The following is a 25,661-nucleotide window of genomic DNA, read 5'->3' as shown; positions in this document are numbered from 1 at the left end:
GAGCTGGCACTTGGCACCAGCTCCTCACCGGTCTGAGTAGGGGAAGTGACTGGTGTAGCTGTGCTGATCAGTTTCCTGGCTCCTGTCCGGCAGCAGCTGAGATGCTGCCCCTTACAGGAGTGGTCGCTGCCCCGACCGGAAGAGAAACTGATCTTCTCAGGGGAGGCAGCCTGGTTCTCACTGCCCTTGACAGGAATGGTTTCCCTGCTTCTGTCGGTGGCAGCCGCTGAGAGACTGACTCTCAGGTGCTACCACTGACAGGAGAGGCAAAACTGACCAGGGTAGCAACTCTGGTCAGTTTCCTGGCTCCAGCCAGTGGAGGGGAGCTGGGAGCCAGGTGGCAGGCTGTCTGCTCCCCTCTGCTTGCAGAGCTGGGAAACTGACCAGGGCAGCAGATCCAGGCTCCTGTCCACCTGCTGGTGCCAGAAAACTGACCAGTTGGTTTATATATGCCACTTATGTACAGTGAACTGAACAAACTCTTTGCTTTTATTGTATTGAATTGTGACCAAAAGTCCTTTGTAAAGATTCTGCATTATGATTATTTATCATTATCCGATCCAGTCAAATGTCAGAAATGTCACATGCCACCTAAAGTCACCAGGAGCATGCCATTTTCAAACCAGAAAGTTTCCTGGCTCTGCAAGAGGAGGGGATCTAGGAGCAGGGCTGCTGCTGTCTGGTCAGTTTCCCTGCTGTTATCAGTAGCAGCAGCTGAGAGCCTGACTCTTGGCTGCTGCCCCTGGCAGGAGCAGGGGCAGAGCCAAGAGTCAGGCTGCTGGTCTGTCAGGGAAACTGACCAGCATGCCAGTGCTGGTCAGTTTCCTTTCTCCAGTGAGCATCAGGCAGCCAAGCGCCAGTGTCTTAGCAGCTTGCCACTCTCAGTGCTGCTGTGCCAGTGCCTGACTCCCCCAGTTTGCATGAAATTAGACTTACGCAGCATTGTGCAAGTACTCAACCCCTGGGTAGGTCGGTGATCTACTGTACACTTTGAGGGGTATGTAATAGAGCTAATAAGATTTTGGATTTGTAAATTATTACATTGATATAGTGTACCTCATCTGTTATAGATGCTCATTTATCATACAGGATATAGTTTGTGTCAAATGGGCTTGTGTGCATAGTGCGTCAGTAGTTGAGGCTTCTGGTTTGAAAATGATGTGTTCCTGGTGACTTTACGCGGCATGTGACATTTCTAACATTTGACTGGATCTGATGATAAATAACCATAATGCACAATCTTTACAAAGAACTCTTGGTCACAATTCAATACAATAAAAGAAAACAGCTTTTTTAGTTCACTACGTAAGTGGGATGTATAAAATCCTGTTTTTTTCCTTGAACCTTTTATCTGAGAACTCTTCCAATTCTGCTAAAATCTTTGAGCCTGAGAGGCACTATTATGTGGCTCTTATCTCACTGCAGGGTAGAGCAGTGTTTCTTTGATTTGAAATGAAAAATCAAAACAAAAGTATTTGATACTTGATAGACAAAGTTCAGGTCTAGTATCTGACTTACAAGGACTTAATTGAGCATTTGTGCTTTGTAGAGTTCAGACTTCTAGTATGGATATGTTTGTGTGGTGGTCTTTTTGCTTTGAAGGGAATCCCGGAGCAGTCTTTTTTCCAGTCTTTCATGTTAGTAAATAATCAGTTAAATTACAGAAATGGGAGCTAATTTGTCATCCTGTAAGTAGGGGTAAAGTATATGTAAGATGAGAATGGCTCATACCTGGCCAAATTTAGTGGCAGGCAGGCTGAGATTTCTGACCTGGGGAACAGCTGATTTACGGTGTACCTCTTTAGCCAAGTGAAAGCCCGGTGGTAGTCTTCCCCATAGTTAAATTCCTGCTATTCTTAACTAGGTGGGAGTTGAAGGGGAATGTTCGGGCATTCCAGGTGAAGATCCAAAGGATGATGTGGGGGATGTACCATTAAATCCAAACCACAGGGCGGAATCTGCTAAGCCTGTGTACGTAGTGGGGAGGTGGATGGAAAGCTTTTATTACATTTAACCTCAACCAAGTTTATTTACCCAAGCTTTGTCTGGAAATAAGTGAATTTTCCCTTTAAATGAAACTTACAAGGCATGCCTATAAATAAATTGGTTGTATAAAACCATTGTTTAATTGATTTTTGTTAATGTTAATAGTAATTTGATGCACATCAATGGCTAATATAATTAGGAGATCATAAGCAGGTGTTTGAGGAGATTCCAATACTAAATTTCAGTGAGCTTTTGGGATAGATCATTAGATAGCTCCCACCAGAAGAAAATGGGATTGGAAAGAAAAACTCCAGGAAGATTGCTTTAAACATTTTGCGCTATATTGCATGATGGACTGCTGGAATTGGCATCCACCCTGCTTCAGTGCTTACCGCAGTCAGTGAATCCCCGGCTATCATTAGGATATTAGGCTGTGCTTGAAGCCTAAGTATCGATGGCAAATTTTTAAACACTTCCCCCATGTGATGGGTTGGATCACAGAGATCCCATTGGGATTGCCACCTGGTGTGTTGGTTATGCCACTGAACCAGGCTCTCTGCCCTCTGGGTGCCCCACTATCTTGTGTTGCTGGGCCAAAAGCTCTTGTCTCCCCCAGCCATGGCACAGATTTGGGATAACAGCCCCTTAGCATAGCAATGCAGCCAGTGAACCAGCGCAGCTGTGGGTGATTTCAGCTGTAAGACTGTTGACAGCACCCAGGAACACAGCCTAAAAGAGTAGAAAACCCTCAAATAAATTTCTTATTCGGTATAAAAGTCTTACATAGAGCTTTTTAATTTCTTCCTCTTTATCAGTGAAAGAGAGATGCACAGTGATTACTTCTTACACTCCCACTAACGATTATTTACCATCAGCTTGATAATAAGTTATAAAAAGCAGGATTTAAGCAATTGCAAATGAAACACATCAAAGAAAGTTACGAAGCTAAAATAGAGCACACCAGCTAATCCAAATACGCTAAGAAAATAGCTTCAAAGTATATTCTTCATCCCCCATCGCTGTTTCAGGTAAAATGCTTCAAGGCAGAGTTGATTTTTTTTTTCTCTCTGCCATGGGCCTACAGCTATCTGTGTCTTTAGATTTCTTTGTTTTCAGGTTTCTTCATGGGTATGTTCTTAGGGTAGGGAGTCAATTTCAAAACACCGGGGCTCTTGCGAACAGGCCGACCGCTAAAAGGTGGAAGTTTTTGAGAGGGGCTCTCCTGATGGAGGGGGCAAACTACAGCACCTTCAGGTAAGTGGCTGTCTAGAGTGTGTGGGTGTTTGTGGGTTCTAGGCTTGTGTTTGTCTGTTTGGAGTGCTAAGCTGTCTGTTTGAAAGGCCGTGTGCTTAGGCTGGTAGTTGGAAGCTGTGAGCCTTGATTACGTTTGAAATCTAAACCTCTGTGGTGATTGGCTGAGCTGTAGCCAGAGGGAGGGGCTATCAGGAAGGCCAGAGCCTTTTAAACCCTGCTGGCAAGCGACCAGGGCGCTTGTGACCGGGGCTCTTGCAAACAGGCCGACCACTAACAGGTGGGAGTTTTGAGAGGGAGCTTAGAGGGAGCTAGTTACTTCTAATGTCCTTAAGTCTTTTATAACATCCCCATCTGAAACTTTTACTTAAGAACCCCATATAGAATTAAATTAAATCAGAGGAGGAAATGGAGGCAGAAGACCAGCAGCAGAGCGAGGGCTATCCTGTTTATTGCGTCAAGTGTAATATGTATGATTACCTACCCTGTGGGCGGGTGGCTTATGTGTGCACTCGATGCAAGGAGCTCCTGGCCCTCAAAGACCGAGTGCGGGCTTTGGAGACCAGGGTGGCTGAACTGGAGGAGCTAAAGGAGGCAGAGAGCTATGTTGATGAGGCTTTCCGGGATGTAGTAGGGCTGTCCCACCTCCAATCTGACAGCCCCGATGCTGTTAAGGAGGATGAAAGGCTCAGGGAAGGAGAGCAGTCAATGGGGCAGAGGGAAACTATCCCATAGTTGGGACCCTCGTTCCAGAGGGTGCTATGGTATCCTCTTGCACCGAGGATACCTCTCCAGGGGAGGGAACACCAGTTGTTAGGAAGAGGCAGGTTCGAGTAGTGGGTGATTTGATCATTAGAAATATAGATAGTTGGGTTTGACCAGGACAACCGTATGGTGACTTGCCTGCCTGGTGCGAAGGTTGCGGATCTTTCGAGACCTCTAGACAGACATATGCAGTAGTGGGGGGGAGCTGGTGGTCATGGTACATGTAGGTACCAATGACATAGGGATGGGTAGGAGAGATGTCCTGGAGGCCAACTTTAGGTTGCTAGGAAGGAGACTGAAATCCAGGACTTCTATGGTGGCATTCTCAGAAATGCTTCCAGTTCCACGGACAGGGCCAGGTAGGCATGCAGAACTTCAGAGTCTCAATGCGTGGATAAGACGATGGTGTAGGGAAGAAGGGTTTAGATTTATTAGGAACTTGGGACGCTTTTGGGGTAGGGGGAGCCTATACATGAAGGATGGACTCCACTTAAACCAAGGTGGATCCAGGCTGCTGGCATTAAACATTAAAAAGGTTGTAGAGCAGTGTTTAAACTAAGAGATGGGGGAAAGCCGATTGGTGTGGAGAAGCACGTGGATGGGACAGAGAGTTCTCTTAGGTGAGACTCCATTTGATAGAGATTCTCTAGAATTCAGTCAGAAAGAGAAGAAGGGAGATGATCAGATGAGGAAAAAAATCACGTATAAAAGAATCCAGTATGTCAGGCATATGAATAGTGGTAGTTTTTTAAAGTGCTTGTACACAAATGCTAGAAGTCTGTCTAATAAGATGGGTGAATTGGAGTACCTTTATATCAAAGGAGGAGATTGACATAGTAGGCATCACAGAAACCTGGTGGAATAAGGACAATCAGTGGGACACTATCAAACCGGGATATAAAATGTATTGGAAGGGCAGAATGGGTCGAGCGGGTGGCGGAGTGGTGCTGTGTGTGAGAGAGAATATAGAATCAGATGAAATAAAAATCCTAAATGAATCAAAATGTTCCACAGAATCACTATGGATAGCAATTCCTTCCTCTGATGGGAATATAGCACTAGGGAGATATTATTGACCACCTGACCAGGACAGTGATAGTGATGCTGAAATACGAAGGGAGATAAGAGAGGCTATAAAAATAAAAAAACTCAGTAATAATGGGGGATTTCAATTATCCCCATATTGACTGGGTACATGTCACCTCAGGAAGGGATTCAGAGAGAAAATTTCTTGATGCCTTAAATGACTGCTTCTTGGAGCAGCTGGTACAGGAACCCACAAGGGGAGAGGCAATTCTTGATTTAGTACTGAGTGGAACATAGGATCTGGTTCAAGAGGTAATTATTACAGGACCACTTGGAAATAGAGACCATAACATAATAACATTTGATATTCCTGTATTGGGAAGAACACCGCAACAGTCCAACACTCTGGTATTTAATTTCAAAAAAGGGAAATTACACAAAAATGAGGAGTTTAGTTAAGCAGAAATTAAGAGGTAGAGTAACTAGAGTAAAATCCCTGCAAGCTGCATGGAAACTTTTCAAAGATACCATATTAGAAGCCCAACTTAAATGTATACCCCAAAGTAAAAAACACAGTAAGACACCTAAAAAAGAGCCTCCATGGCTTAACAACCATGTAAAAGAGGCAGTGAGAGATAAAAAGGCATCTTTTAAAAAGTGGAAGTCAAATCCTAGTGATCAAAATAGAAAGGAACATAAACACTGCCAAATTAAATGTAAAAATGTAATAAGAAAAGCCAAAAAAGATTGAGGAACAGTTAGCCATAAATTCAAAAAACAACAGTAAAATGTTTAAGTACATGAGAAGCAGGAAGCCTGCTGAAAAAGCAGTGGGGCTCCTGGACGATAGAGACATAAAAGGGGCAATCAAGGAAGATAATGCCATTGCGGAAAAACTAAATGATTTCTTTGCTTCAGTCTTCATGGCTGAGGATGTTAGAGAGATTCCCACATCTGAGCTGTCCTTTATGGGTGACATCTGAGGAACTGTCCCAGACTGAAGTGTCATTAGAGGAGGTTTTGGAACTAATTGGTAAGCTAAACAGTCACAAGTCTCCGGTACTGGATGGTATTCTCCCAAGGGTTCTGAAAGAACTCAAATGTGAAATTGTGGAACTATTAACGGTGGTTTGTAACCTATCCTTTAAATCAGCTTTGGTACCCAATGATTGGAAGACAGCTAATATAACACCAATATTTAAAAAGGGCTCTAAAGGAGACCCTAGCAATTATAGACCGGTAAGTCTAACATCAGTACCAGGCAAATTAGTAGAAACAATAGTAAAGAATAAAATTGTCTAGACACTTAGAGGAACATGATTTGTTGAGCAAAAGTCAACATGGTTTCTGTAAAGGGAAGTCGTGTCTTCCTAATCTATTAGAGTTCTTTGAAGGGGTTAACAAGTATGCGGACGAACGGGGGGAGGGGTCCAGTAGACATAGTATACTTAGATTTCCAGAAAGCCTTTGACACGGTCCCTCACCAAAGGCTCTTATGTAAATTAGGTGGTCATGGGATAGGAGGAAAGATCCCTTCGTGGATTGGGAACTGGTTAAAAGACAGGAAACAAAGGGTAGGAATAAATGGTAAATTTTCACAATGGAAGGGGGTAACTAGTGGCGTTCCCCAAGGCTCAGTCCTGGGACCAATCTTGTTCAACTTATTCCTCCATGATCTAGAGAAAGGGGTAAACAGTGAGGTGGCAAAGTTTGCAGATGACACCAGACTGTTCAGGATAGTCAAAACCAAAGCAGACTGTGAAGAACTTCAAAAAGATCTCAGAAAACTGAGTGACTGGGCAGCAAAATGGCAAATGAAATTTAATGTGGGTAAGTGTAAGGTAATGCACATTGGGGAAGAATAACCCCAATTATACATACAATGTGATGGGAGCAAATTTAGCTACAACAGATCAGGAAAGGGATCTTGGAATTATAGTGGATAGTTCTCTGAAAACATCCACACTGTGTGCAGCAGCAGTCAGTAAAGCAAATAGAATGTTAGGAATAATTAAAAAAGGGATAGAAAATAAGATGAAGAATATCTTACTTCCCCTATATAAAACTATGGTATGCCCACATCTTGAATACTGCATGCAGATGTGGTCTCACCTCCAAAAAGATATATTGGCGTTAGAAAAGGTTCAGAAAAGGGCAACTAAAATGATTAAGAGTTTGGAACGGGTCCCATATGAGGAGAGGCTAGAGAGACTGGGACTTTTCAGTCTATAAAAGAGGAGACTGAGGGGCGATATGATAGAGGTGTATAAAATCATGAACAGTGTGGAGAAAGTGAATACAGAAAAGTTATTTACTTGTTCCCATAATATAAGAACTAGAGGACACCAAATGAAATTAATGGGTAGCAGGTTCAAAACTAATAAAAGCAAGTTTTTCATCACACAGCGCACAGTCAACCTGTGGAACTCCTTACCAGAGGACGCTGTTAAGGCCAGGACTCTGACGGAGTTTAAAAAAGAGCTCGATAAATATTTGGAGGTTAGGTCCATAGACGGCTGTTAGCAAAGGGCAAGGTATGGTGCCTAGCCTTTTGTTGAAGGCGGGAGATGGATGGCAGGAGACAAATCACTTGATCATTGTGTTCTGTTCACCTCCTCTGGGGCACCTGGCATTGGCTACTGTCAGCAGAGAGGATACTGGGCTAGATGGACCTTTGGTCTCACCCAGTATGGCCGTTCTTATGCTCACAGTTGAGGACAACCTTGATTGATTTCCACTCCTTAAATAGACTTTGCCTGTGGTGAGAACTTTTTTTGTTTAGTCTTCTGTCCCCATGGAAAAATACCAGCTTCAAGATGGGTTCCAGTACCAGGTGGACCAATCACAGTTTGGGCTTTCAGAAAACTATATGCAGGTCTTTGACTTGATCACCTCATCATTTAGTTCCTTAAGTATCACATCTTTTTTTAGAGTACCTGGAGTAATAGAACAGGTTCCTGCTTAATATTTCTAACTTTACATATAAGAAAGATACATGCAGACAAATATATAGTTTTCAGCAGATTACAGCTTTTAAAATGACATGACAAATTTTTCATAAAGCATATTTTAAATATGTATGTTCATAAGCCAGTATTCATAAAGCATGGGGGTGACATCCCAATTCTGTCAGTGTTGTTTCCTTGAAGGTGTACAGCCAGCTGACCCCTCAGCTGTGCTTGCACAAGGAAGTCCCCTCAAAGTAGGCACTCCATTGTGTAATGACCACCAGGGGATAATAGACAAAAATCTAATATTTTGCTTGTAATCTTTACTGTGTGTGGGAGGGGAGTGGACAATGAAAATTCCGTCTGGTCGTCGTCATCCTCTGCACAGGGGTGAGCAAACATTTTACATTGAGCCCCACTTTTTGTCCTGCAGTTAACTGAGCCCTGCTAACTTGTTTGTTGAAGCCAAACAGATGGAAATTTCAATTATGTTAATATGAAGAAGGGCTGTGGGGGGAAACAAATCTTTTGGCAGGTGTAAGAAAATGAGTAGGTAAACAGTAAAATCTTTATTAATTTGGATATAAATGTGAATTAACATACATAAAACATTAGCGTATTTTGCCTTTTTAAATTAAACGGGTGAGCCTGAGCCCCAACAGCCAATCTTGCCATGCCCTGCTTATGAAATTTCATGCTCCCACAAAGTGACCTGACCCCCATTTTGCATGCCCTTACTCTAGACTATTCAGTTCCTTCTCCCTCCTTGCTCAAACCCAGGACCCAGTGCTCACAAAGTGACTAAGCTGCTCACTGTTTAAGCAGAATGGAGACAGTCTTCACAGCGTCCATACCAGCCAAGGCTTCAAGTCAATTTAAATTACCTTTTTGATGGGATGTTATATTCGTGCAGTGTGTTAACTCAAACCCAGTCATCTTTTGTGGTTCTGCTCTGTTCACATTAGAGTTATCCATCCTCAGGTTTAGTCTCATAGTCAACCATTTTCAGAGTTCTTGGTTAGTCACAGTGCACGTTTCTAAATGTGTAGTTACAGGAAACATTCCATTTGAACATTCTCCAAACCTTTGGTCCTGCTGTAGTCTTGTATCTTGCAAAGTGTTCTGTTCAGATCTTCAGTCTTCAATGTCTACCTTTTACTTTATATAAATAGATTGATAGACCAATTTGAAGTATTTTGGGATGAAGTCACTTGGTTTATTTTATATTTAATCTGACGTCAGCTGCTGCTAATGGAAGGTGTATTAGATGACATTACATTGAGTGCCAAATGAGAAATACATGTAGTGACTTATTTTTAATTAAGAAGAACTGCGGAGAGAGGCTCATCAGGATTTCAAATGGCATTTCTACATTAGCGGTCTTTCAGATTCCTAAGCAAAAGTTACATGAATGCACTTGGGGAAATTGGGAAGTGGGACAAAAGAGGAAATTTTTGAAAAGTGCCATTTGGCCTCTGTTGCTTTAAAAGTCCGTAATTCTAGTTTCTTCTTCGAGTGCTCCCCATGGGTGCTCCAGAGTAGGTGTCGGGCTCGCTCCGGTGCTGCAGATCGGAAATTTCCAAGCTGTATCTCGTCAGATTGCACATGCATAGAAGCGTGCTGGTCACGTGCGTGATCTGGTCCACGCCAGTTCCTCTCAACCGCCAGCGGCTGCAGATGGACTTTGCTTCAGCTCCAATGTCTGGAAAGATAAAACCCTTTATTTGTTTTCACTGATTGCTCGTGTTTAAGAATTGTTCCTTAAAATCCTTCACTGTGTATAGTTTTAGTTTAATAAATAAATAAAAGAGGAAAGAAGAGAGCAGGGAGGAAAGCTCTGCCACTAGAGCTTTCTTACCTTTAGCATAGCCCAGTTGTTAACACTTATTTACAGACTGTTTGTTCTTAGTACAGGAGTATTTTGTGCCCTCGAAGGAAATGGAGTTTTTATTTAACCACTCCCAATCAAATTCCCTTGTTGTTGAGTCCTCTCAGCAGAGGTCAAAGGCACCACAGTACAAATCTATGGTGTCAGACAAGGATGCAAAGAGGTTGAATTTGTTTGGGTGGAAAGTATATTCATCCTCCACCCTATTGCTGTATATGGCTAACTACGCTGCACACCTTTCCAACCATAATTTTGATAACTATACAAAACTCAAATCACTCATGGACTATCTCCCAGACAATAAGAAGCCAATCCTAAAGGCTATAGTTCAGGAAGGGTATGCGGCCTCACGTACAGGAGTCCAAATTGCACTGGACGTGGCAGACACAGCAGCATATTCCACGGCCACTGCAGTGGTGGGGTGACAAATATCCTGGCTGCAGACATCCGGTGTCCTTAAGGAATTACAAACAAAACTTGAGGACCTTCCTTTTGATAGATCAAAATTGTTCATTGAAACAACAGATGCGGTCCTCCACTCCAGCAAGGACTCGAGAACCACGTTAAGAATGCTGGACATATACACTCCTCCTTACAGGAGGAAGAGGTATTACCTGTACCAGTGATGCTACACCTACCAACCTCAGCGTTCTCAATACCAACAGGGCTATGATCCGGGGTGCTAACAGCATCAAAGACTGTCTAGGCGACGTTCCCAGCAAGGCCGTAACCCTGCACCACAGGCAGCCAGGCAGCAAGTTTGACTACTATGTCGAAGACTGCGACACCATACACATCACTCAGTGCCAACAGCCACCTCATCCCCTGTTTCACCACCACCACCTCAGACCATTCTACCAGCAGTGGGAAAGTATCGCCACCAACAAACAGGTACTGGAAACTATTTCTGTGGGATACACCATCCCATTCCTTACTCTAGCACCACCAAAACCCCCTACCCAGTCCCTCCTCAGGAACCCCTCTCATGAGACCTTGTTGAAACAAGAGGTCGATCGCCTCATCTCTGCAGGAGTGGTGGAGAGAGTCCTGGACGAGTTCCTGGGGAAAGATCTCTATTCGTGGTACTTCCTCACGGAAAAGAAGACAGGAGGCTGGAGACCAATACTAGACTTACAGGCTCTCAATCATTACCTCTGCAAGCAGCGTTTCAAGACGGTCACTATTGCTTCTATAATTATAGCACTGAACAATGGGGACTGGTTCACAGCCCTCGACTTACAAGATGTGTACTTCCACCTAACCATTCACCCTGCACACACCTGCTTTCTACGTTTCACCATGGGCACAGAACATTTCCAGTACAAAGTTCTGCCCTCCGGCCTGTCTTCAGCGCCCAGAGTCTTTACAAAGACATTCTCAGTGGTGTCGGCTTACCTGCATGGTCAAGATGTATTCATCTTCGCATACCTGGATGACTGCCTCTTAAAAGGCACCTTGTGAGTAGACGTGTTATGCATGCTAGACATTACCACAAAGACATTCCACTCCTTGAGCCTCATTATTAACTTCCAAAAATTGATGACGGAACCTACGCGGGACATAGAGTTCATAGGAGCACGCATCGATTCCATCACAGTGAGAGTGTATCTGCCTACTGTACATTTTCATGCTGTCCAGTCTCTGATACAGGTGCTGGTATGCAACCCCACAGTACAAGTATTAACTTGCCTGCAGCTTCTGGGACACATGGCTGCCACCACATTTGTGGTGCAGAATGCCAGGCTGCACTTTTGTTGCTTCCAGCACTGACTGGCGACCGTGTATGTACCAATGACATGTACCACTCACGAAAAGGTATCACCTCCAGCACAGGTGCAAAAGTCACTGAGATGAGTCACCCCAAGAATCTGCTGTCAGGGATCCCCTTTCAGCAGCCTCAAACCACAGTTTTTCTCACAACAGGTAGGCTGGGGAGCACACATAGGAAACAGATCAGCGCAAGGGCGATAGTCCCATAGAGAGATGGCAATGCACATGTAAGGAGTGTGGCAGCAGGAATGCAATGCTGCTGAAGGCTGGGAGGAATGTGTCTCCCAGAGATCATTTGCATAAAAATGCAAAGGTGTGCATGTGTGATACCTTTCAGGCAAAGCCTAATGGGTAGCAAGTAAGCCATGAGATTTTGTCTATTGTAAACACATTGATGTAAAATCACAATTTATGCTGACACTCAGTGTGGGAATTGTGGGATCTCACCAATGCTCTGGGTTGTTGTGGGGGACAGGGCAGTTGCCATAGTTGCATAAGACATTGATTACACAGGGCTCCTTGGCTTAAAGCATTGTAAGAGAGGAGGGCAGGTGTAGTTAGTTGAGCAAGCTTGCTGAGTGCCTTGGCCCTGCCTATGCCTTAGCCATATCGGTATAAGCCTGTCTTGACTAGTCCTCCCCACCTGTTGAAAGATAGAGCTGGATACTAGGGTTTTCGTGGAACTCCACAGTGGAAATATTAAGAAGTCATGAAGTGGCCACTGAGGTCATGCAGAGCTGAAATCACAGGGTTCTGCCTCAGGATGATCCCCCAGAATGTGACCAAAAGCGCGCGAATGACTAGCGCGCTTCTATGCATGTGCAATCCGATGAGATACAGCTTGGAAATCTCCCATCTGCTGGGGCGAGCTCAACACCTACTGTGGAGCACCCATGGGGATGCATCTCCAAAAACCATTGTTACTATACAAGTGAGTGACTTCTCTTTACAAAGGCTATTAAAATAAGAAAGATACTTAGAATTTATTTTATTGTTATAATAGTATATATTTGTGGGTGTTACAGTGCTGTGTTTCATGTATGTTATGGTTGACTTTGTCTCTGGAAGTCATTGACAATGCTTCCATTGACTTCAGTGCAGAGGGTCAGATGCTGAAGATTATAATAATTGTAAAAACAGTCCACCCTATCCATATGGATAGTCACAGTTGACTATTATGAAACTTAGGTACAGATTGAACCTCTCTAGTTTGGCATACTTGGACCTGACTGGTGCCGAAAGAGAGAATTTTCCAGACCACGGGAGGTCATTATTGTCCAGCAGCATTACGAATGTTTCCACTGCTTAGTGGACTCCTAGAAGACATTTAGAGGTAAATTACAGTTAAATAACAGCACAGAACACTGAGAGCTAGGACTCGTGGCTATAAACAAACTTTCTGGGACCATCAAAACAAAAAGGCACTTCAGTAGCACTTTAAAGACTAACAAATTATTAGGTGGTGAGCTTTCTTGGGACAGACCCAGTTCTTCAGACCATACCAGAACAGACTCAATATTTAAAGCACAGAGAGCCAAAAATAGTAATCAAGGTTGACAAATCAGAAAAACAGCAATCAAGGTGGGCAAATCAGAAGAGCAGAGGGGTAGTGGGAAAGCGGGAGGTCAAGAGTCAGATAATGCAAAGTATGTAAAAGAGTTCTTATAATGGGCCAGGTAATTGCCATCCTAGTTCAAACCAAGTGTTAATGTGTCAAATTTGAATATAAAAGAGAGCTCTGTGCTCTCTCTTTGTAGGCTAATGTTAAAGTTCCTTTTCAGTAAAACAGACTTTCAGGTCATTAGGAGAATGGTGCACTCCATTAAAATGCTGACGGATAGGTTTGTGTATTAGGAGCTTTTTGCTAACTGTTTTGTGTCTATTTTTTGTCGAAGAGTGTTTACCGTTTGTCCTGTATACACAGCATGTGGGCGTTGTTGGCACATGATGGCATATTTGATGTTTGTTGAGGAACATGATACTGTGCCTGTGATTCTGTGAGTAACCTGGTTAGGTCCAGTGATGTCTCCAGAATAGATATGTGGACCAAGTTAGCAATGGGGCTTGTTACAAGAAAAAGATCCAGGATTGGTGGTATTGTGCTTGCGGTTGCTAGTGAGAATCCTCATAAGGTTGGGAGGTCATCTGTAGGAGAGAACAGGCCTGTCACCTACGGCCTTCTGGAGTGTGGCATCCTGATTTACGGATAGGTTGTAGGTTTTTAATGATGTGTTGCGGTTGTTTGAGTTGGGGGCTGTTGGTAATAACCAGTGGTGCGTCCTGTTGTTGTTTTTTTTGGGTCTGTCTTGAAGTAGCTGGTTTCTGGGTATTCTTCTGGCACTGTCAATTTTTTTTTTTTTTTTCTTCTCCAGGTGGGTAATTCAGATTTATGAATATTTGCTAGAGATCTTGTAGTTCTTGGTTTCTGTCAGTAGGATCAGAGCAAATGTGATTGTATCTAAGGGCTTGATTGTAAACAGGGGATCTTGGTGTGTGTGCAGGATGCAAGCTAAAAGTATGTCGGTAAGTATAGCGGTCAGTGGGTTTCCGGGAGAGTGTGGTACTGATCAGGCCATCATTGATTTGTACTGTAGTGTCTGGGAAGTGTATCTCTTTTGTGGAGTGGTCAAGGCATAAATTGATGGTGGAGTGCAGATTGTTAAAGTCTCTGTGGAATTCTTCTGTGGTTTCTATACCATGGGTCCAAATCATAAAGATGTCATCGATGTATTGTAAGTAAAGGAGGGGTAAAAGGGGACAAGAGCTGAGGAATCGTTGTTCCAGGTCAGCCATAAATACATTAGCACGTTGTGGGGCCATGCGTGTGTTCATAACAGTTCCACTAATCTGGAGGCATAAATTATCCCCAAATCAGAAATAATTGTGGGTGAGAACATAATTTACAGAGGTCAGACACCAGACTGGCTGTGGTGATGTGAGGGATGATATTCCTGATGGCTTCTAATCCATTTTTGTGTGGAATATTAGTGTACAGAGCCTCTACACCCATGATAGCAATTATAATGTTGTCAGGAAGTTTTCCGATATTTTGAAATTTCCTCAGGAAGTCGGTGGTATCGCGGAGATAGATGGGAGTATTGGTGGCATAGGGTTGAAGGAGGGAGTCTATGTAACTTGATAGTCCGGTGGTAAGGGTGCCAATACCCAAAATGATAGGACGTCCAGGGTTTCCAGGTTTGTGGATTTTGGGAAGTAAGCAGAATAATACAGGTCAGGGCTCAGATGGTGAGTAAATAAGGTCCTGAGTAGCAGCACGGAGTTCCTTAAGTAGTTGTAATTTCTTCTGGAATTCCAAAGTGGAATCAGAGGAGGGAGGTCTGTAAAATGTGCTGTTAGAGAGTTGTCTGGCTGCCTCCTCTTCATAGTCTGACTTATTCATGATGACAACAGCACCCCCTTTGCCACAACGCAACATCTCTCTCCCTGCATTAGACTGTAATATGTTAGTGGTATCTAGTAAACATTTCATTTTAGACAATCTCTTTTGGAAGAAGAAAATTCTTTACATAGGTGTTAGCCAATGGTCAGGTGAGATGCCACTTATGCCCTTGTATTAATACGAGATTTAAACTGCTAGGGCAGAGCCCCACTGGTGACCAGGCTTAGAGCAGCTGAAAAGCAGCTGGGTTCTTTGTTTTGTGTTGGGTTTGCACAGTAATAGGAGGAGTCAGGTTACCACTTAATCAATTACTTTGTTCGTTTATTTAACTAACGAGTTAATCTCTTATGGTTACAATGTTGCTTTATTTGTTTACCTAGCGAGTTAAGCTCTTGTGGTTACAATTGTTACAAGGTTTATACTTTGATTACAAATAGCTAGCATATACTTTAATTCATAGATGTATACTTGTTAAATGCATGCAAAAAAAAAAAAGATAAGTAAAATACCTAGCAGGTCTTATTCTCAACCCTGCGTTACCAATGTGGCATGGCCAGTTTCTGTCAATCCCTTGGGAAGAAGTCCTTTTCCCTTTTTCTCCAGGAGTCGGGCATCCCCGGGGACCTCGGGAGACCACATCCTCCTGTCTGGCAGGAAAGATAATTGGAGCTCAAATAGGTGGTCTGCTGGACCCCTCTTTTATACCCATTGGGTCACATACACTTCTTCCTTGTTTTAAAAAAAATGCCAATTGAATTAAACTGTCTGATGTTGGTTCTCACAGGGAGTTCAGGGGCTTAGTTCACACCTGTGAGGTAGAGACTATTGAGGGCATTTGTTTCTTAATGGGCCGGAGATTTTCCTCTCGTCTGGGAGCAAGTGTGCCCAAGCAAATCAACTGATGGTAATTAGCCAAGGGCAGTCCACGGCCTGGCTGTTAATTAGCGCATTATTCTTGTCAGCTTTGCTCGGGAGCATCAAAGACCGTGGCTAACATGAGCACATCTGCACTCTCGGGCATTCCAGAGCTGGGCTGTTCCTTTTAACCCTTTTGTGCTCTGAAGCACCTAGGGAAGGCAAGATGGAGTAGAGCAAAAGGCGGGGGGGGGGGTTCTGTCTGGCTACAATAGGTGAAATATTCTCTTTATTATAACCAAAATGTAGCCGTTTGAAAATGGGGTTTATTAGTGTGTTAGCAGTGAAATACGCTTCCATTTTTCTATAGTTGTTAGCCTGTGATTAAAAAATTTTTTAGATAAGTGAAAGTTTTGAATTGTCTAAACAGACAGCTTCAGTTTTCCTTTGGCAGTATTTCCTCAGTGGGGGGCTGCCCTCATTTGGTTTTCTCTCATTTGGGTAGGATCTTCACAGTTCAGCAGTCTGTGTTCGTACAGATTGGCTGGCAGTGAGCTCATATGCTGTATTGGTGTTAATTTTTTGCCCAGCAGAAGTAGACCATGTACCTTTCCCTTCAGTGCATTCAAATGCAGCAAAAGTTTTGCAGAAGAGCCTTCTTCTGACCTGGTCATATTATGTTGGTGCTGCGCAAATGTCAAATCTCTCCATTGTATGCATTATACTGTTACATAGGCTTGTTGTCAGGAGGCAATCACTGAGCTTGGGGCTTCTTGCTGCTGAGGATATGCGCTGAATTCACCTACAATAGCAGATTAATAGCAAGAGCTTGTGCTGCTGCTGTCATGTGCAGTTAGTCACTGACTTGCAGTGTCTGCAGGTCTGAGCAGGAGGTTAGAGAGCATTGAAAACACTGAATGTGGGACAACCATTAAGGTTACATCTGTGAAAATGATATGGAAATGGACAAATAAAAAGCCAAACAAACTGGTGATTGACAATGCAAGCAGCATTTATAAGACTCTTTTCCACTTTATTCTCCTTCTATCATTGGATTTGAAATCATGTATGTAACTCTGATTTCTGGAGTGTTAGTCTGGTGAAAGAGGCTCAAGAAAGAGATTAATATTCTTGTTCAGATATGAAAGAATATTTTTAGCATTCCCCTCCTTCAATCTTTGGTAATAGGACTTCTTTTGCTGTTATTTTTAGGTCTCTTCATATTGTAGCCTTTGGAAATGAGAGAGATGGATTTTCTGAAGACAGTCAACAATCAAGTCTGATCTGGACCTATCTTGAGAGAAGTGCTCTCATTTCAGAGACTGAAAGTTTGCTTCTGAACTCTGTCAACCATATTGGAAGCCCTGTGTTTACTGAATATCAAGCTCGTGTGTTTGGAAATGTTAGATTGGTGGTACATGACTGTCTCCTTTGGGTAAGTGACAAATCTGAAACTTTGGTGTGCATTCAACATTGTAGCCCAGTCCTAATTCAGTCCAAATACAGTTTTTTTTAAATGATTTTGATGGTTTTAGCTCTTTATCAGTATTTTGACCAATCAAAATATTAATTAAAACCATTATTAAATACAACCACAAAAAAAATCCAAAAATAAAAACACCTGACAGTCTTTTGGAGGAATGTGAGTAAAAGACTCAACTAGCAGGGGTACTACTATCTGTTGTATTTATGTGGAAGTAATATTTTTCAGCTTTGATGTTCAGTAAAAACTGCATGAAAATAAACCAAAGTTTTGTGAAGCTTGAAAAAATCAAGCTCTCAGTCCAAGAGTTTTGCTACAACAGTAAAGCAAAACAACCTATTAAGCAAAGTTTCCCAAAATTAAAATGACAGTCAGTTTTCTGGGAATTTATCTTTGAAAATAACTGATGGCTCAGTTCTGAAGTATTGTATATAGACTCATTTTAATTTCTAGTGATTCCTGTTTTAATACATTTAATAAGCAAGAAAACTCTTAAATCAGAAAGCAGGAGAAGACCCCACAATATTGTTATTTAATTTCAGCTTTTGTTAGCAATTAGTTTTTTTCATTATGTGCAAAAGTGGACTGATTTCTTTGGTTTTTGTGATCTTGTTAGAGAATTAGCACTCTCCTCTGCTTTTTTGTGATTATTTCAGAGTACAGCCTTTTGAAAAAGGTTATTTAAATGTTTGTTCCATCCAGTAACTTCATTAGTTTCAATTTAATAATGTTACACAAGGCCTGATACTGCATTCTTTGCACACCCAGAGTTTTGGTTGGATTCCTCAGTAGTGTTGAGAGTGTACAGAATTCACAGTGAAACATTGGTAGGGTGATTTTTGACCTGCTTTAGCCAGTATTCTATTACTTAATCAAAAAATTCAACTGAAATTGAGGATCAAAACCTGAAACTCTTACTCATTGTCTTACATGTATAGTCCTGTTGACTGCAGTGAGGTAAGACCTGTAAATAAATGCTAATCAACACACACAGAATTGCACAATTGAACCTTTAATTAAGAGGCTGTAGGAAATCAGTAGGATGAATTGTAAGGTTGGTTGGTGGTTAGTCGGAGAATGGTATCAGGAGAATGTCATATTGACTGGATTGCAGATAGGTCACCTGTTTTCAGAAGTTTGTTTTAGTTTTGTAATGATATGAACTTTTTGGATGTCTTAATAGAAACAAAATTTCAATTCTGCAGACTTTAGGATCACAGTGACTGAACAGCAGTGGCAGCTTTTATTGTTGTCACCTACTTCATGCTTCTGGGAATGGTACCATCATAACTTCCCCTCTGGCCTTTCCCAGTAGGTGAGTGAGGAGTGTGAAGAAAAGTAGGATAAACACTTTTTTTGCTTAAGCTTGAGGCTGGCTCTGGTTATTTGGATTATTTTCGGTTTTGGATCCCAAGGGTACTTGTGTCTTCTGCATGCTGAGAACTGTGAGTATTTTTGGTGACTCTGTGATTTTAATGTCACATGCCTATGGTGGTTGAGAGTTTGTAATTGCTGCCACTGTTGCCTGGCATTTTGGCAGATTTAGTGAGTACATAGTTCTAAAGAACATGCTCACATTCCTTTATGTCTGTGATTAGACATAAAAAGGCCATTGTCAGGCATCAGCCAGATGGTTGACATTTTTTATTTGTCCACCTGGTTGACATTTTTTATTTGTCCACCTGGTCTTGTTTTCTGCATGTCTTCTTAGTAGCCTGGAGAGATTGTAAATGGTTGTGTAAATCATTGTGAGATGTTTAATATATGATAGTCACTAAGCCTGCAGCTATATGTAGTTGTTGGTTCTTTTCTTGTGTAAAAGACACTTTGTCTTATCTATATTACTGAGTCTCAACTTGAATGAAATATCTGGCCTACTATTAGGATCTTCTGAATATGCAATGCAGTGTAAGATAATGAAAAGGGGTTAGCTATGTATTTGGCAACTGATCTCAGGAATGAGAAACTGCGTCCCTGGTATGGGGGTTAGGGGTCGGCAGTAAGCCAGAGGTGATTCACCAGGGTTTGCCTTTGCCAGGCTGTTGGAGCTTTATTTACCAGATGTCTCCAGGTATGGTCACTTGGCGCTTCCGTTGGCCACAGATCTTTGGGAAACGGTGCGGACCAGAACGCTGCTTCCCATAACACCTGTTAGCTGAGAACCATGATCCTCAGCCAACAGGAGCTGCAAGCAGACATGCATGCAGATGTGTAAGTAAATAAAGCACCAGGGGCTAGCCCTGGTGAGCCACCTGTGGGCTATTTATTGTCTTCTCCTACGCTACAATAAATCCATTTGAATCTGATGATCCACAACTATGTAGGTAAGTAGTTGAACAGAAATAAATGTGGTAGTGTTGAGCTAACGTAGAGGAAGGTTTTCTTGGACACGATTATTGTAGTCCCTATTTGGGATGGCTAATATTTGTAATGTTAAGAGCATGTCTGGCTAAGGTTGGCATGAGGCGCATTTGAGGAGCTATGTGGGGAGTTCATAGAGATTATCTGCAAGTGGTATATTTAGGTGAAGTCAGTGGTATTAGTTTCACTTACATCAGGGATGGGCACCCTTTTTTGAGTCGGGTGCCACTGACCTACAGAAAAATCAGTCCGGGGTCATACAAGTGAGAATTGGGGGGTCGGGGGGAACCACCTCACTGATGTGTTCCCTGACTGGAAGAAACAAACAACAAAAAAGACACCCCACTCATTTACCTCACACACCAGCCCTGGAGCATAGGGAGTGGGACCAGAAATGAAGGGTTCAGTGTGGTTGGGGTTCTGCCAGGAAGTGGACTGGGGTGAAGGTCTGAGTGGGAGGAGGGTACAGGAGTGGGTGTTTGAGAGGAGCATGCAGGAGCAGACTGGAAGTCTGAACAGGAACAGAGTGCAGGACCAGACTCGGAATAGATGGCCCAGGTAAGACCTTGGTACGGGAGCAGAGTGGGGGTCTGTATGGGAGGAAAGGCTATAGGAGCAGTCTAATGGTGCCAGAGTCTTTCCAATGCAAGGGGTGCTTACCTGGCTTTTCTCTCCAGCACACCCAGACACCACCCCCAACTGCTCTGATTAGCTACAGTTCCAGCCAGTCAGAGCAACTGGGGAAAGCATCCTGGCACCACTTTTCTGTGGTGCCTTCCCCCCAACTGGGAGAGGGGGAGTGGGGGCGGGGCATGTGGAACCGAGAGCCACTTCTTCCTCCAGGTAGGCAGGGCCTGTGAGCTGGATTGGGTCCCTGCTTGCCTGACTCTGGTCTGCAAGGCTTGGGACTCCACACCCACCACCCTGCAGCAGTCTGGATGCAAGGGAGAGGACTCCTGAACCTCGTGGCCTGGACCCAAGCAAACCATGGGCCAGATCTGGACCACACACTCAGCGGCTCTCCACCCTGACTTGCATGAACAAAGCACTTAATTTATGAACCAAACCATCCCAAATAGGGACTACAATAATCGTGTCCAAGAAAACCTTCCTCTAAGTTAGCTCAACACTACCACATTTATTTCTGTTCAACTACTTACCTACATAGTTGTGGATCATCAGATTCAAATGGATTTATTGTAGCGTAGGAGAAGACAATAAATAGCCCACAGGTGGCTCACCAGGGCTAGCCCCTGGTGCTTTATTTACCTACACATCTGCATGCATGTCTGCTTGCAGCTCAGCATTTTAAAACAAAATATTTTGAGGTTGTGAACATACTTTACCAATTTATCACTTAGAGTTAAGGTTTACACGCTAAAATTGTTTCATAATTCAAAACAAGGTTTAAAAATGTGCATTTCAGTTTTCACTCTACTCTTAGTTTTCATACAGATAGCTGCACAATAAGCTGAATGAAATGGGTTAACCATTTTACTCAAATTGCATCTCAGTGCGTTATATACAGTAAACTCTTTCATATTCGGCATTCTAATATCCTGAATTCTCAAATAACCGGCATTTTAACCATAAGTGATTTAGTTACATTAGTTACATTTTCCATAAGTACAGAATAGTGAAAATAAATACAGCAAATACAGCTAGGCAATGAAGTGATTTCAGCTCTTAGTTGCCTTGGCTCCCACCCAGTGATTTCAGCTCACAGCATCTACCAAAGTAGAGTCTCATACAAGATACAAACACTAGTATCTAGCTCTGTCTTTTAACAGGTGGGGAGAGCTAGTCAAACCACGCTTATAGCTATATGGCCAAGGTTTAGGCAGGGCCAAGTCTCTCAACTAGCTGGTTCAACCCATACCCCTCCCCTTCTGCTTTACAAGGCTTTAAACCAGGGGAGCCCTCTGTAATCCGTGTCTTAGGCAGTTATGATAACTGCGCTGTCCCCCACAACATCTTGAAGCATTGGTGAGATTTCACAATTCTTATACTGAGTGTTAGCATAAATCGTGATTTTACACCAATGTATTTACAATAGACAAAGTCACATTGCTTCCTTGCTACCCATCAGGCTTTGTTTGCAAGGTATCACATATGCACACCTTTGCATTCTCATGGAAATGACCTCTGGGAGACATATTCCTCCCAGCCTTCAGCAGCACTGAGTTCCTGCTGGCACATTTCTTATACATCATTCTGACACCCAGCTCCTCTCTCCTTCAGCCTGGGAGTGGGCAAGGGGACTGAGCACAATCACACTGTGGGAGCTGGCAGACAATCAGGTTTTTATCTGTCTTGGACCTTGCCAAACCAATCTGTGGCATCCTCAACAGCTAAGTTCAGAGGGCAACTGTTAGTGTTGTGAGACACTATATTTGGCCACAAACACTCACATGGGATCCCTTCTTTGGCCCCAGGTGTGAAAGCTAGCCAGACATTAACTATGGCCCTTTCAAAATCTGTTCAGAAGAGCCCATGAGCAGCATGACAAATCAGCCAGCTACATATATGATCAAGTCAATAATAAAAGGAAACCAATGGGAAAACAGTAATCGGAGCCAAGTGGCAGAGGGTAGACCACAGTCCAGCATGAGTGTCTAAGAGATGGTTCAGTCAATTATGGGCATTGCAATGCAGAACCTGGGCCCCTGCTCTGAACCCAGGGCACCACTACAGTCCTCATAGGATAGACCCATGGTCTGCATCTATGTCACATAGCTCTGGTTACCTGCTATCTGGTGATGAAGGTGACCTCTGCCTCATTCACTATCTTTGTCCAGGGGAGGGGGACCAGGCCAGAACCTGTTTTTCACCTCTCGATCAACCAGACGCTGGAGACAGTAATTGAAGCTGGGTGGCGTGTTGCTGAGTCAGGGCCTGCGTTGATGTCTGAAGCAGCAGATTTACTAGAAGACACACTCATGAGCAACCTAACTCAATTTAAAAAAAAAAAAGTCAGGCTGTTAGCTCCATTAGTGGGCAAGACAAATGATCTGGCAGGCCAGGAATAGTACCCAGGCCACTAGATGCTCATCTCTGTGGTGGAGGAATGGAAGAAAAAAGGAAGAACAGAAAAGAAGGAATGGAAAGCAAAAAGCAGTATTATCTGTGAAGGGAGATTGTGGGAATGAGAGAACTGAAAATGGAGAGGAGAGAACCAAAAGGAAAGTTAAAAAAGGGAAAGATCCACAGGAGAAAACAGGAGAGGAAAATGGAAATTAAGAGGTAGAAACAGATCAGTGACAGAAAAACATTACAATGTAGAGGTGGATTGCTTTAACTAACTAGAACAATAGTTACCTGAAACCCGAACTAGAATTATTATGTACAGTTATTGTATACGTTGCCAAATCTTAATAGGTAGCATTGTAGTGAATACAGCAGAACTGATGTGCAGGCTTTTAAATGGAAACAGACAACATAGTGTATACAGTATTCACAACTATGTAATTTTAAAAATCTACCTTGGAAAGTTCTATAAATATACAACAAAGGGTTTTTGTGTACCCATCCAAAAGATCTGACCGTACTTAGTATCACAAAAATTGTTGCTGACTTCTACAGTTGAAGCCGACGATACTTCTTTCCTTAGCAATACAATTTTGAAGTTAAATGATTTAAAAGCAAAAAAAGTTTTGGATGCAGTGCTTATAAAAAATACTGTGTGTTTCAACTGTTGGTCTTTCTTAGAAGTCTGGGCATTCATAAATTTATTAAGTGTACACATCATTTCTCAGTCAAGAAAATTATACAGAATACAAACCCAGTATTGTCTTTGCATCTCATCACTTAGATAAAATTGTCAGCTCAAAATCATAATTTTTCTATTTTTTTGTGTGCAAGAATTTTTGTATAGACTATCTTTCCCCTTGTTTGTAAATAATAATAAAACCTCTTGATGCATTTTTTTCCTGTTTAGGATATTTTTGACAGCGACTGGTACACCTCTCAAAATCTTCTTGGAGGAGCAGATATCGTTGTGATTAAATACTCTGTAAATGACAAATCTTCATTTCAAGAAGTGAAAGATAGTTATGTTCCAATGATTAAAAAAGCATTATATCATTGTTCAGTTCCAGTCATTATTTCTGCTGTTGGCACAAGAAAGAGTGGTATGTACTTATCTTGTATTTTAAACAGCTGAAATCTTACCTTGAAGTTAGGTGTTGGGTAAATCACAATGAAATCTGAGTACATGTCCCGTCCAATCATGGTAAAAAGTTTGTTCATTCTCTTCAGAGTTTGTCATGTTGAGAAAAAGATGTAATGTGTTAAGGTGCTGTAGATTGATATTTAATCAGTTTCAGTATTTTATGTTTTAAATTGTTGAAAATAATATGCTTTGATCAGTTAAATAATGCACCTGCATGGCTCATATTTATAGGCTATGTTTAAAACTACAGTGATCTGTTGACAGAAGTTACTGATGGAAGAGATCTTCCTACACAACTTCTGTCGACAGATCACATCCACACACAAAAGTGGATCTAAAGAGCAGTCCCCTCTGTCAACAGAATGGCCGGATTGCCTGGCTGCTTTCTTGACAGAGTGGCCAACTGGAAGCTCAACAGTGAGAGCTGCCTGGTGAGCTGGAAACCCTGTCTGTCAACAGAGGGCCCCTGGAGCATCTACATGGTGTCTGTGTTGACAGGAACTTCAACAAAGGTGGTGTTCCTCAATGCAAAGAGGTACAGCGCTGTCACTGGATGTGCTGAATTTTGTCGACAAAAAGCATTTTGCGTGTAGACCCTCTGCAGGTTTTTTCAACAAACGCATACAGCCCTGTTGAGTTCAGAGGGGCTCTGTGTTAGCACAGAACTGTGCCCAGACAGATCACACAACAGAAGTGGGGCTAAAATATTTATGGTGCAAAAATTTGACATAATTTGTTTTTTCTGGGATGGGTGGATAATTTTGGGGGTGTGGGATGTATACATTGTGAAATAATATCTTTATAAGTGGACAAAATTCTTTTCCATTGTCAGGTAAAGCCCAGTCACCTTGTCTAATGCTAAATTTTGTTCTTTCCTTGATCAATCAATGGCTTCATAGAAATGGAAAGTGCTAGGCATGTATAAAATACAAGATTATAAGCAGTCACTCAGGGCAAGATCATGATTCGCTATGCACACTTGCACAGGGAAATAAAGGGACCATAAAGATAGTTTTCCCTCTTGCTCATTGGCATGTTTCCTGCATTGCAGGTCACGTTGGAGGAGTCTGAGTGATTTCCATGGGTCTGCTGCTTCCATCACACTTATAGCTGGGATCAATAATTTTGTTGGCAAGAGAGACTTTAGAAAGCTGCTCTGTCTCACTAACAGAAGTTTGTCCAATAAAAGATATTATCTCAGCCCCTTTGTTTCTCTAATATCCTGGGACCAAAATGGTTATAACACTGCATGTGCAGTATTAACAATTTTATTTCTTGCTTACTATATGTCTTAAGAAAGAGATGAACAAGTTGGCAAGACTCAAGGGGATCAACAAAATGATAGAAATTAGAAAATGAGACCTGTGAGAAATGGTTGAAAGAACTGGGTGTGTTTAGTTTAGAAAAAAAGAATGTAGGTGGAGTTATGGTAAATAGGCTTCATGTATGTAAAAGATTGTTCTAAAGAACTTGGCAATGGATGGCTTTCCATGCCCTCCAAGAACAGGACAAGCAGTAATCAGCTTAGTTCACAGTAGGGGAGACTTAGGTTTCATGTTTGGAAAAATGTTCCAGCTAGCACCTCTGGGGGAATTCTCTGCCAATAATTAAAAATTGTGCACATAATATTTTAAAATTCTGCAAATTTTATTTGACAGAATAACACTATGTAATCACATCAGTTTCAATTAACAGTAATTTATTTTAAATTACCTGCCAGTAAGTATGTCTGTTAAATTACAGACAGAAAACTTCCC

General features: G+C 42.3%; 1 protein-coding gene across 2 annotated transcripts in view; it reads left to right on the top strand.

Moving 5' to 3' along the window:
- The window catches only part of RHOBTB3 (Rho related BTB domain containing 3), an 82,712-nt gene that overhangs the window by 2,798 nt on the left and 54,253 nt on the right, over nucleotides 1-25,661 (top strand). For both annotated transcript variants that reach the window (XM_074994198.1, XM_074994197.1), the window contains exons 3-4: nucleotides 17,102-17,324; nucleotides 23,671-23,863. In XM_074994198.1, coding sequence (XP_074850299.1) covers nucleotides 17,102-17,324; nucleotides 23,671-23,863 — 416 coding nt within the window. The remainder of the gene's footprint in view (nucleotides 1-17,101; nucleotides 17,325-23,670; nucleotides 23,864-25,661) is intronic.

This window comes from Carettochelys insculpta, chromosome 5 (assembly GCF_033958435.1).
Source record: "Carettochelys insculpta isolate YL-2023 chromosome 5, ASM3395843v1, whole genome shotgun sequence".
Taxonomy (NCBI): Eukaryota; Metazoa; Chordata; order Testudines; family Carettochelyidae; genus Carettochelys; species Carettochelys insculpta.
This window is presented reverse-complemented; position numbering and strand designations above follow the sequence as displayed.